The sequence below is a fragment of the Lycium ferocissimum genome, chromosome 5, assembly GCF_029784015.1.
Source record: "Lycium ferocissimum isolate CSIRO_LF1 chromosome 5, AGI_CSIRO_Lferr_CH_V1, whole genome shotgun sequence".
NCBI lineage: Eukaryota > Viridiplantae > Streptophyta > Magnoliopsida > Solanales > Solanaceae > Lycium > Lycium ferocissimum.
In genome coordinates, this window is record NC_081346.1 from 15,870,356 (window position 1) to 15,883,241 (window position 12,886).

Sequence of the window (12,886 nt, forward strand, 5' to 3'; positions counted from 1 at the left end):
AACATACTAGAAATATTCAAATTGGTGACTTCATCATAAACTAAAAATACAAATTAACCACACAAGTCCTAAACTTAAATTACAAAAAATCTAAGAGAGTGAACCAAAGTAACCCCTAATCATCATCAGCATAGATTTCCTCAATATCGTCCTCAGAACAATATTTTGGGGGTTTTTCGCATGTTTTGTAGATAAAATATTTTGGGGGTTTTTAAACCAATTTTAACAAATGTAGATGTAGAATTCTCTACTTGCCCGTTCTTTAATGATGCTTGTTCTTAAGAGGTGGGGCCAACTCTCAATCATGTTATATAATCTACAAGTCTTACTAGTATTGGAAGGAATGTTGTTTTCTTTTCTGAAAAATCCTTTATACGGAAACCCAGTATCCCGGAGGTGGTCATAGATGACACATTATTGGACCGCTTGATGTAACAACATAGTCTATTGAGTATTTTCATGGGATTTTTATTAAGAGCAAATTCAACTTGTTTGCGATAACATTTAAATGCGCAATATATGATTCACAGATGACATTCTATGGTTGTTGAGTATTTAATGACATTCTATGCTTGATGTGACCACGCAAAAAATATTCTCTTTTTGAATATTTCATGTATTGCACAACATTTAAATACGCTATATAAGAAGGTGATGGTTTGGTTGTCTAGCTTTTTATGACTTATACACTATGTTGATTCCACAACAAACTTGATTATTTGGAACTTGTATTGGCAACATTTAAATGTGCAATAGCTTGCTCATGTGACTATGATTTGAACTATCATCATTTGTCCGCTTTTAATGACACACTATGCTTGATGAGACATAACACTTTGCATTATTTGACCACTTTTATGCACACTATGCTTGATTGACAAAATGTTGCATTATTTCAAAAATCTTAAAGCAACATTTTATATACGAAAAAGTATTGCGCAATATTTTCATGCGCAATAGGGTTCCACGTTTTTTAAATGTTCACTTTTGTGCTCATATTTTGCCTATTTAATATGAATGTTGGATGAGGTAAAAACTCATCCATTTCATAAGTTTAAGTCTTTTAAGTTCTTGAAAAAACTCTACCCTTCATAGAAAAAAATGTCGTATTCTTCATCCGATGGTTTCTCTATTTTGGGATGGAGATATACTTGATGACAATAACACCGTTTGTTATAGTATCAAACCAAAAGCCTATGTAAAGTTTCCAAAAATATTAAATTAAGAAACATTAGTCACTTACCTACATAAAAAAATGCCCTAATATGGACCTCAAGTTGGCAAATATTCAAAGCGTTTCACAAGGCTTAGTGCTTTATGGTGTGCGGAATATCAATGATGATGACTTTATGGGGAGTATTTGAGGGCGACGAAGAATATAGGGATTTAATCGCCATTTATGTTCTTGAAATGTATATAGAAAAAATCATCTGGGAAGAAGTCCTCATGTCCAAAACCTACCATGATAACACTTATGGGGACTTTAGTTCTTATACAAACATTTTGAGTGGTCAAGTCCCGCTGAAAACTCTAAGCCAGCAATTTAGTCAAACTAATACTGAAAATTGGTAAATATCAATTTTTAAATTATTATTTGTGTAGTAGCACGTATTTATTTTATTTATTGGTAAATATTCATTTTTGGTATCTTTGTAGGGTTTACATACCTGATATGAGTAATATTGGGCAAAACTCTCAATTCGGTGGAGTTGAAAATTGTTCACAAAACTCGCCAGTGGTACCAAATGATGATTTTGGGCAATCCACTCAGTTTGGTGGAGATGATCTTTCTCCAAATCATGTGAATATATATCAATATCGGTAGGTACATCACCTTGATATTAAATAATACGTATTTATATATTTGATGTTGGTATTTAGAATATGTTACTTTTCGTGTAGGAAGAGGCCTTTCTTAGATGGTGCTGATTGTCCAAATTATTGTGAGACATCATCAAGTAATAGCAAACCGAATAATGCAGTGACATTCTGACAATATTCTATATCTAGACAATCATATCTAGGTTGTCGCTAATGCCTTTTGTCTTCACTGAAGATGACCAATGTGACAAAAAATGTGGAAAAACCGCATGATCTTATAAAAGATGATTGCTACCTTGAAAAAGGGATGGTGGTCGGATAAAAAAACGGCATTATTTGTCAGCTAAAATTTATTGTTACAAGGAAATTAGGGAGAAAGGGTTGATGATTCAACCAGAAAATTATGGAGACTAGTTTGTAGACGACAGTATCAAAGTTGTCAATGGATGCTTTGGGGAATTGAAAAGCCCGATGTCATGGGGGGTTATCACAAAATTCCACAAATGTCACATTTGTGATATGGGAGAGCATCGAGCAGATCATTTTAATTTAGATATAAATATGATTGCTCAAGTGCTACTTAAAGACGTTCTTTGAAACCCCTTTTAACCTATTCGACCTAGTTCATTATAATTCTTACATCAATTAAATTGTAATTACTAAATGTTGTTTGTTTAAACTTGTGCAGGATCCCCATCAAAGATTGCATTAGAAATGTTAAGATGGTATATTAAAAAATAATAAGCAAGAGAAAGGGATATCTTGGGCGTAGGCGTGCGTTTGAGATGATTTATGAAAATTGGGAGGGCTCTTTCAAGACGTTACCGAGGTATATATCAACTCTACAAAAATTCAATGTAGGAATTGTTGTAAAGTGGAGGCTTCTGGGCGGTAATATTTTCAACTATGTGTTTTGGGCATTCAAACCATCTATTGATGGTTTTGGTCATTGCCGGCCAGTTATATCCATAGATGGCACGCATGTATATGGTGTATACGACATCAAGTTACTGATTGCAGTAGGAATGGATGCCAATGGGTCGATATTCCCTCTTGCTTTTGCAATTGCCGCTAACGAGACCAACGACACATGAGGGATGTTTTTGACATTTGAGGCAACATATTATTAAGGATCGTATGGGGTGGCAGCCTCCCTTTGCTTACCATCGCTATTGTTTAAGGAACATGAAGGCAAATTTTCAAATGAATTTTGGAAACGACACACTTAACAAATTGATGTGGGCGGCTGCGATGGAGCATCAACAAAAAAAAAATGGCTTGTGAGGATGGAGACGATCAAGGCAGTGAGTCCAGAAGCATATACTTGGTTGAAGAAATTCGAAGTTGAAAAAATGGACATTACATGATGATGAAGGCAGGAGATGGGGATGCTCACAACAAACAGCTCGGAGTCATTCAATGGTTTGCTAAAATCTGCTCGGGGACTATTTTATTTATTGGTAAATATTCATTTTTGGTATTTGTGGAGCGGTTTGTGACAAGAACCAAGAAACGAGCCATAGCGAGAGAGTGGGAGGTGGATGCCAAAACCTTTCAAAATGATGGAGCATTGCAAAAAAGTCGTTCACACAAGATGACCGAGTATACTGATTGAACATGTGTATGAAGTCGAACAAGTTATTGGTAGGGGAGGATACATCTTTATGAGGGCATGAGAACGTGCGGTTGTGGTAATAAACATACCACATCTTGTGTTCTTATGCCGTCAGTGTTTCGAGGTAATGGGAAAAACGATATATATGTGGCATCGGAATACGACGTCAAAAGTTACGCTAAAGCATATGTTACTTTTACACTTGGTGAACAAGCTTATTGGCCAAACGAGTCATTTTCAATGGTTGCTAACAAGGAGTATATCTGTAAAATTCGGGTTAATGTACGAACTCGAATTACTAATCAAATGGATGTTCCGGATAGGACATAATCTCGAAGGTGCTCGACGTGTAAGGAGTTTGGCCATGATAAGCGTTTGTGTAGCCTACGAGGCCGTGGTGGTGCAAGTACGTCTCGTAGTAGAAGAGCCTCCCGTACTTGATGTATTGTTTTAAATATTTTGTTATTGTAAATAATGATGTATTATTTGGTTATTGCAATGAATTATTTTGAACCTCTTGTATTGGATGAATTATTTTTTAATATAATATTTTTATTTGAAAATTCGAAAAAAAGTAATGCCTTGACTAAAAAATAAAACACTTAAAACAAAACCTTATAAAATAAAAGACTTAAACCTAAACATAACAAGATTCAAACAAACAAAACTTATTTCGGGGCATTTTACAACCCCTAAAATGACGATTCAAACGTTTAGGTAAACTTGATGTAGTGAGCCGACATTATTGTTCGCAAAAAAAGATATCAAGTTCTATATAAAATATTAATATTTCGGAGTATTAAAACATGACTAATCTTGCGTCAAACTATGAAAAAAAAGTAAATTTGAGAGCTTTAAAATTGTGTGAAAAAAATAGCCTTTGCGCACTAATTTAGTGCGCAATATGGCAAAACGGCAAAAATTGCAGTTTTTTCCTATTAGTGTGCAAAAGGTACTTAGATCACTTTATTTTTAGTGAGGTATTTTGATGCCTTTTGACACTTTTTGAGTTTAAAAAGTTGTGGACTCGAAAAGATACTATAACAAAAGAGCCTATAGACAGCAAGCTACTAACTTTACCTTTTGAACTTCCAATCAAATTCATTGACAATATATAATGAAAGATTTTTACATCATTAATAAGGAGAAGAAAAGTAAATCTGGTCAACCATGATCTAACCAATTAAAAAATTCCTTACACCATCACTTGTAAAATCCGAAAGCAAATAATGTCGGAAGACTTCAAGTTTTATGTACTGTTGAAAGGTATATATTTCTTTTCTATTATATATAAGTGTCCAAGAGGGACTAACACAGCAATGAATGCTTGCATCAAAAGATATATAAATTGTACAGTTTAACCAACTACTTTTTTTATCTCACGTGGACATATGTCATAGTCCTGAATATTTATTCTCTTCTTATGTATACACATATACACTTCAATTTTAATTCTAATCAAAATTGAATATTTTCAAGAACATTTATTACTTAGGGTGAGATGAGAAAAATTTAATTAATTCTATCTTGATTTTGTAAATGAACAAGTAATTTGGACATATATTTTTAGTAATGTGGCGAAGTAATATGGGACGGAGGAAGTACTTCATTTATTAATTCTTAAAGAACATGAAAAGTCAAAAGTGGACAAGTAAAAGTGCACGAAGGAAATAAATATGTATAGGAGAATTAAAATTGAAGTGCGTATGCGAATACATGAGAAGAGAATAAATACACAGTATTATGACATATATCTAAGTGGGATAAAGAAGTAGTTGGTTAAAGTGTACAATGTATATAACTTTTGGTACAAATTCGCATCGCTATTGTTTGTCCTCTCTTCACGTTTAAAGTTTAACACTAATTCTACCTCTTGTGTGTTTACTTTTTAAGTCCCTACCTATCCGCAGTGTCTCAATTGTCTTTTCATTTCCTTCATTTGGCATATAGTCCCTATGTCTCAATTTAAGTGTCTAAGTTTGACTAGACACGAAGTTTAAGAAATAAAGATAGACTTTTGAATCTTGTGGTTCTAAATTAAAAATGCATATAATATAATAAAATATCCTTTGAATCTTGTGATTATAAACTTGACATGTAGGATATTTGAATTGTCAACTTACTAAATATAAAAAAAGGCGGACATAACCAAAATAAGACAAATTTTAACAACAATTGAGAAATTAAGGGGAAAAATAAGAGGAAAAGAAACAAAATATGTAGACTCACTAAGGAGAATCGCGGTATCCCTTGCAAAATATACAAACCATAAAAACTAACTAAAGTGAGTAATGTCTTTCTTCTTCACTATTCTAGTGGTCTCTCAGGCTTTATTCTACTTCTCCGGTCTTCACTCGCTCGATCTGATTTTTCTCTGGGCTGCTTGGTGGTTCATATAGTTGGTACTCTGAATTTGAGATTTTCTTTTAATTTTTCCTGTTTAAATTAGAGTTTTGCTATTAATTTTGGTGAGTTTATTCTACAAATTTCTATGTTAATTAGATCTAACGCGGTGTCTCAATTGTCCTTTCATTTCTTTCATTTGGCATATACTCCCTCTGTCTCAATTTAAGTGTCTAAGTTTGATTAGACACGGAGTTTAAGAAATAAAGATAGACTTTTGAATCTTATGATTTTAAATTAAAAATATGTATAATATAATAAGATATCCTTTGAATCTTGTGGTTATAAACTTGACATGTAGGATATTTGAATTGTCAACTTACTAAATATAAAAAGAGGCGCACATAACCAAAATAAGACAAATTTTAACCATAATTGAGAAATTAAGGGGGAAAATAAGAGTAAAAGAAACAAAATATGGAGGCTCACTACGGAGAATTGCGGTATCCTTTGCAAAATATATAAACTATAAAGACTAACTAAAGTGAGTAACCAAATTAATCATGTTGGGCCCCGTGCATCGCACGAGCATAGTTTGCTGGTAGATAATTATAGGTAGATATCTTGACAAGAATAATTTGATAAATTTGATGCTCCCTTTCCTTTTTAGTGCAAATAACACTTTTTATATTTAGTACTCCCTCCATTCTATAATAAGTGACTTTTTAGGCTTATGCATATCCTTTAAGAAAGTGCTCACTCCTAAAAAATTAGTTGTGTCTTTACTAACTTACCCCTAATTAAATGCCAAAAAAAAAAAAAAGCTTAATGATTCTGGATTATGTAAATAAGAGTCATTTTGGAAGAAAAAGATCAATTTCTTCTTGAAATCCCAAAAAACACCACTTATTTTGAAACAAAATGAAAAGTCTAAAAGTCACTTATTATGGAATGGAGGGAGTAACAGTTTAATTTTAATCTTTTAATTTTATCCTTAATAAGATGATTTGTAGGATCAACAAATATCTATGATTTGTTTTATACTACAAATTTCAAAATTCTTGAATTCTGTATTAGTTAAGAGTCAATGGCGGATTCAAAATTTTCACTGAGGGTGTTCAAAAAATAAAAAAGTAGTGACTGAGATTTGAACTTGGAACCTCAAAATGAATTTTGAATTCCCAAAATCACTTAACCAACCTCTTCTTTTGTGTTCAGGGTATTCAAAATCTATACATGTACATAAAAAATAAAAAAATAACTTATACATATGATGTAATTTTTTACCACGGGTGTTCAGGTGAACACCCTCCCCGGGCCCTATATTCGCCTTGGTTGGGATGGAGGGAGTAATTAACCCACAATTACGTATAAAATTCAATAGTTTTTTGGAAAGTAATACAGAAACAGGTGTCAAGCTCATATAGGAGTTTATTGTACCAACAGGGCCCGCCTCGTCAATGCCAAGAAGTCGACGAGATTTCTTCACGTTGTGGGTTTTCAACAGTTCCAAAATCTACCCTCTCTATATTTTTACTTTATATAAGTGTGGAAGAGGAACGAACACCGCTACAAAGTAGTTGTAACGACCCATTTGGTCGTTTAGCACTTTTAGGCCTAATATTCCTAAAACACTCTTTTCGTGGTCTAATCTTGCTGTCTATAGTCTGCGATAACGGGTGATTCAGTTATTTAATTGACGAGTTTTAGTCCTCATTTGACATTCGAGGACGAATGTTCTAAAGGAGGGGAGAATGTTAGACCCCGTATTTTTATACGTCGAGTTATTCGCGAAAGAATCAACGTGAGATAGAAACTTCGGATTTTAATTTCTAAACTAGAAATAATCGGTTACAAATTTTACTTAGTACAAGAATGTTGTTGGAAATTAGGAACTACTTAATTGTGGGTTAAGTAAAAATTTGTGACAATAATGATCCAACAAGAGCATCAAACGTCCAAGGTAGAAAAAAAAAGGATGACTCAAAGTCATCTAAAATAAGGCAAATGGAAGACATACAAGTGTGAAATTAAATGTTGATTCATCCACTACATTTTCAACATATTGTGGACAATTAAATTTGGAAGAAACATACATGTTACATTCGGCCATAGGGCTGGAAATTTTGAGGAGAAAAAGTTGAAGCATACAATTGAATATTTGAGCATCCACTACTTTATGAAAGTATACATTGTTTTAGGAGGACATAACATGGTGGAGGGATCATTTCACATTAAATATTGCTCATCCATCTTGGCATGATTACAATAGACAAAGGGTGGTGTATGAATCATTCACCACACATACAATTGTCTTGTAAACAATTGAAAAGAAAGAAGAAAGGAGAAACAAGAAGGTGAGGCTAGGCCACACTTGGCCGAAAGTTGTAGAAACAAATAATGGAATTTTAAGTGTAAAGTTAATGGAGTGACTCATGCCATAAGTGGAGCATGTGACCAACTTGTAGGCATCAAAGTTGAACCAAATAATGACTAAGACATCAGCCATCACAATTCATTTCAACTACACAACACAAAGAAAGAAAACCTAGAGAGGAAAGAGGGAGCATTCGGCCAAGGGGCTGATTTTTGAGCTCTTTGAGTCTTGATCCAAAAATTATTTTCCAAGGTGTTTCAACCCTTTAGAAGGTCCCTAAAACGTGAAGATAGTCTTTGGAGCAACAAGAACCATTTTCCATCTCAAGTCACCAACTCTAGCCAAGTAGAGAAGTCAAGTTGTCAAGGTAAAGATCTAACTTTCTTTTCAAGTATTAAGGGTGATGTAGATGTGTGAATATAAGTTGTATGCATGAAATAAGGTGTGTTGATGTTGGAACATGATAGTAGTTTTGGGGTTATATGTGTTGATGTTGAAGTATGGTTGTAACTTGACGAACATGAATCACATGCATAAAATCATGAAAGTTGGTGTTGGAATGTTAGTTGGCCGTAGGGACTGTTTTGGTGGAATTAATGGACTGATTTTCTTTAATAAATATGGTTGTTACTATCATAGATCTCATGGTAAAAAGAATGAAAAGAATTGGAAGGTTAAAGGTGAAGTTATGTTAGTATGAAAAGGGTTGAATCTATGATTTTATGTGAGTGATGTTGAAGCATGGTGTAGCCGTGTGTGGACTGTTTTGTGAAGAAGTTAGTGAACTGTTTTTACTTGATATTTTGATTGTTATTATCATGAATTTTATGATGGAAATGAAGGTGTTTAATGGTTGGAGTTGAAACTAAAGTCATTTGTGAGTTGTTTTAAGGATTATAAAAATGACGATATAGCGTAGTTGCGTATGAATTGATGTTGTACTTGTCGTGTGGATAGCTGGTCATAACTTACTGAAATTATATGAAAAGAAGACATGAAATGATGTATAAAAATCGCATGTGGTTGGCTTAGTATGTTCGTAAACGTTTGCAAAATTCCGAACATCGTTATGTTGTCGGTTAGAGATGTTTTGGACATGTTGTGGTAGTGGACTGTTTTGGACTTGTGTTTTCATTAAGTTGGAAAGAATAATTATAAGTTAAGAGTATACATCATATTGTATATTGGATGGGCTGTTATAAGTTGTTACATGAAAACGTTAAGGCTACAAACTAATAAAAGTAACTTGAGAATGTCGAAGCCGTATGTGAATCGTTATTGCATGTTATGAATGTGGGTAATTTAGAATATTGTGTGGGCTGTCCGGATTGGTATTGAACACATAATTATTGATGTTGTATTGGTAGTATGTGGTTGGTTTAGATACAAGAGAAAACATCGCCTAAACATCTAGAAAGGAGTTACTAACGTTAGAATACGTTTGAATCTCCGTAGCTTAACCGTAGTTGTTGGCGTCTTAATATAGGTTGAAGTATTATTGGGTAGCGTACACATATTGTGTGACGAATAAGCACTAAAGACCTTGTCCGATCGGAAGCACTTAGAAGGAAAAAGCTTTGGCGTGAAAGCTCGTGACACCTGTTAACGGCAGTGAGGTAGGTTACGGTTTACTTTATGTCTAGACTCCGGTTAGCGAAACGTATGTAAATAGTAGTGATTGACGGGAAAGCATGATAGCCTTCGGGCATGGTGTGGAGGTAAATTCCATCTAGGTTGGTAAGATTAATATGCTTGTCGCCATTATTGATATCTTTGTTATGTGGGCTTGTCGCCAGGCAAATAACACTTTCATGTGGTCTCGTCGCCATTATTACGATATATGTGAGATTATCATTGTATTGTGATTTCATGTATTTGATATAATTCTCTCTCTCTTGTTATCACCGGTCATATGGAAGAGGAGAGGTTATTACGAGAATTGAATATTGCATTGCAATCCTAGTATGAATCTATAGAACCTATGATTCTTGATTATTGAGGTTGATTCCATGCGAGGCATGCATCCCATATTCTATGTGCTATGTGATGTAATTATCACCTAGTTGTATCTTTATCACATACTAGCTCCCTCACCTTATGAAAGGGAAGGGTAATATTGATGATTGAGCCATGGCAATAATATGACTTGTACTTGTTTATTGCATATTGGTGATATAGTTGAAGACCGATATCATGCATGACATGCTTTCATATTACTCTTATGTTGTTATAATGGTGAGAGAGAGTGATTGAGAGACTCCGAGGCTCTCTCTCTTTGCCGGAGAGGGTAAAAGAGAGATGAGTGTTTGTTGCCCGAGGTTTCTTGCCGGGAACGATGGAGTGTCCGATGCCGAGGTCTTTGCGGGATCGTGAGAGTGTGCTCGTGATCGAGGTTATATTCGGGCGAGTGGTACATGGACTTCGCGGGTCCCCCATGGGTCATGACTATGAGGCATTGCCATAGCATGTGTGTACGGGAGTGGAGTGTGAGAGGTGACTTTTGCATTGCATAACATTTACATAGCACGACATTGCATTGCATAGCACTCCATTTGAATGGTCATTCATGTCATTGCATGGCACATTCTACGATGATTCTTGATTTGCGAATTCTTGAGTTGTTGTTTGTGAGTATTTATTTTAAAGGCTGGATGGAATCGAGGTTTATAGAATTCTCCCTAGGCTTATAATCCGAGATATTGAGATGTGACTATCGTTAATGCAAGACTTTCTCATGTCAATGTGTATTTGTGTTTGATTACTTAAAAATTACAATAGTTGCTTCTTGTTTATATGCGTGAACTAACCATTGTCGGCCTATGATACCTACGAGCCTAGTGTTGTGCTCATACTACTCTTGCTACACTCTTCGGAGTGTAGAGTTATTTTCGAAGATGTTCGAGTCTCACGACCGTTTCGAGGCATTCGTCAAAGACGTTTGGGTGAGCTATTTGAGATATTGCAACCCGAGTCTCTCCTTGGATTTCTTGTTCTCTATCCTTCAACGAAGTCGTATCCATTGGACACCGTTATCATTCATTGTAAACTTCTTAGAAGCTCTTGTATGAGTCTAGACCGCATTTTGGGAATTTCTTATAATAACAGTATTTATTCCGCATGTTGTATCAAATTAAGGTAGTTATCTGAAGGGTTCGCCCACCAGGGAAGGTTAGTGTGGGTGCCCGCATGATCCATGATTTCGGTCGTGACAGTAGTACCATGTGCTCTATTGGTAAGACCAACAAATTACTTATTTCTTTCTATACCCTCATTCTTATATTCAATTGCATTTGTAACCTCTTTTTGGTGACATGTATTCTCTTCCTGATGACACATTTCTGAGTGGGACAATTGACATAGCCAAATTTTTACGTCTCTTTCCCACTTATTTTTTTTATTTTTTATTTAGCCTTATCATTCAATCTTTTCCCACATATTTTTTGTTGTGATTTACGATATTACATTTACTTTATTTATTTTGATTTCTTTATTTTTATTTTTTATTTTTTATTTTTAACTCATTATTTTATGTAAAAAATGATTTCATTATTTTATCCTTACAAATATACTCATTTGTTCAGTAAATTTAATAAACACTTTTTTAATTAACAAAAGATTTATTCTTAGAGCATCAAAAAAGTTGAATGACAAACATAAAATTTACTTATGAGCTAGGTATGGTTCATGAGTTTAAATAGTTACAAAGAAATCAAAATAAGGAGATAAATATAATTTCATAGACCATAAGGGAGATCAACAATTGAATGACAAATATAAAATTTACAAGCTTGATATGGTGTATGGCTTCAAATTGTTACAAAAAATTTAAAATAAAGAGATAAACATAATTTCGTAAAACCACAAGGGAGGTCAATGTTACGAAGAGAAATTTGGGAGAAGGTCTGTGAAATTAATATATTACATTTTAATATGTTTAGAATATTATAAAAGTTGTTTACAATACTTTACCAAATGACTTTAGGTAAAATATTGACTTTACTTCATGTTGGTGCACGGGCATACATTGCTAGTCCCTCTATAAATTCCTGAAAAGTCCAAACACATTCTCTCATTCTTCTAATACTTGTCTATTTCTCTGCTACTATAAGATCATATTACTAATAGTATTTTGAGGTGAGTGAGAAGAGTGATGATGGGGACAGCAAAAGAGCACATAGAAGAAATAAGGAGGAGCAAGTTCTCAATAGGAGGTGAAACAAATCCATTAACAGAGGACCTTCATCAGGCTGTTAAAAATCTCTCTGCTGAGCTTTATGCTAAGGACGTTCATTTCCTCATGGAACTCATCCAGGTCTATCTCTTGGCATGCATTCTACTCTCCATTTATCCATTTTGTCGTCACAGGATCATATTTATATATTTTGGAACGTTTTCAGTGTAGATAGGATCTGCACATAATGCAATTTGGAGTTTGGTTATATTTTATTAAAGGTTGATAACAATTGATTAAACATTTGAGATCGACTAGCAGTTGTAGTATAAAGTGCTACTCTCTTTGTCTCAATTTATGCAACATTTCTCATTTTTTTAGAGTCATTTTGACTAAGTATTAAAACTAGATTGAATTTGATCGGACTCAATATTACAAAATTAAAGTTAAGATATTAAAAAATTATACGATAAGTACCGTAACTTGTAATTTTTCTCATGCCATATGATGAGAAAGTCATTTTAAAATGTTGATCACAATTCACATAATTTGAATCTTG

General features: G+C 34.0%; 1 protein-coding gene across 1 annotated transcript in view; it reads left to right on the plus strand.

The window, feature by feature from the left end:
- Window positions 1-12,274: 12,274 nt before the first annotated feature.
- LOC132057599 (protein NO VEIN-like) overlaps window positions 12,275-12,886 on the plus strand; it is a 25,705-nt gene continuing 25,093 nt past the window's right edge. Inside the window, exon 1 of the mRNA XM_059450225.1 lies at window positions 12,275-12,468. Coding sequence (XP_059306208.1) covers window positions 12,307-12,468 — 162 coding nt within the window. The 5' untranslated portion in view covers window positions 12,275-12,306. The remainder of the gene's footprint in view (window positions 12,469-12,886) is intronic.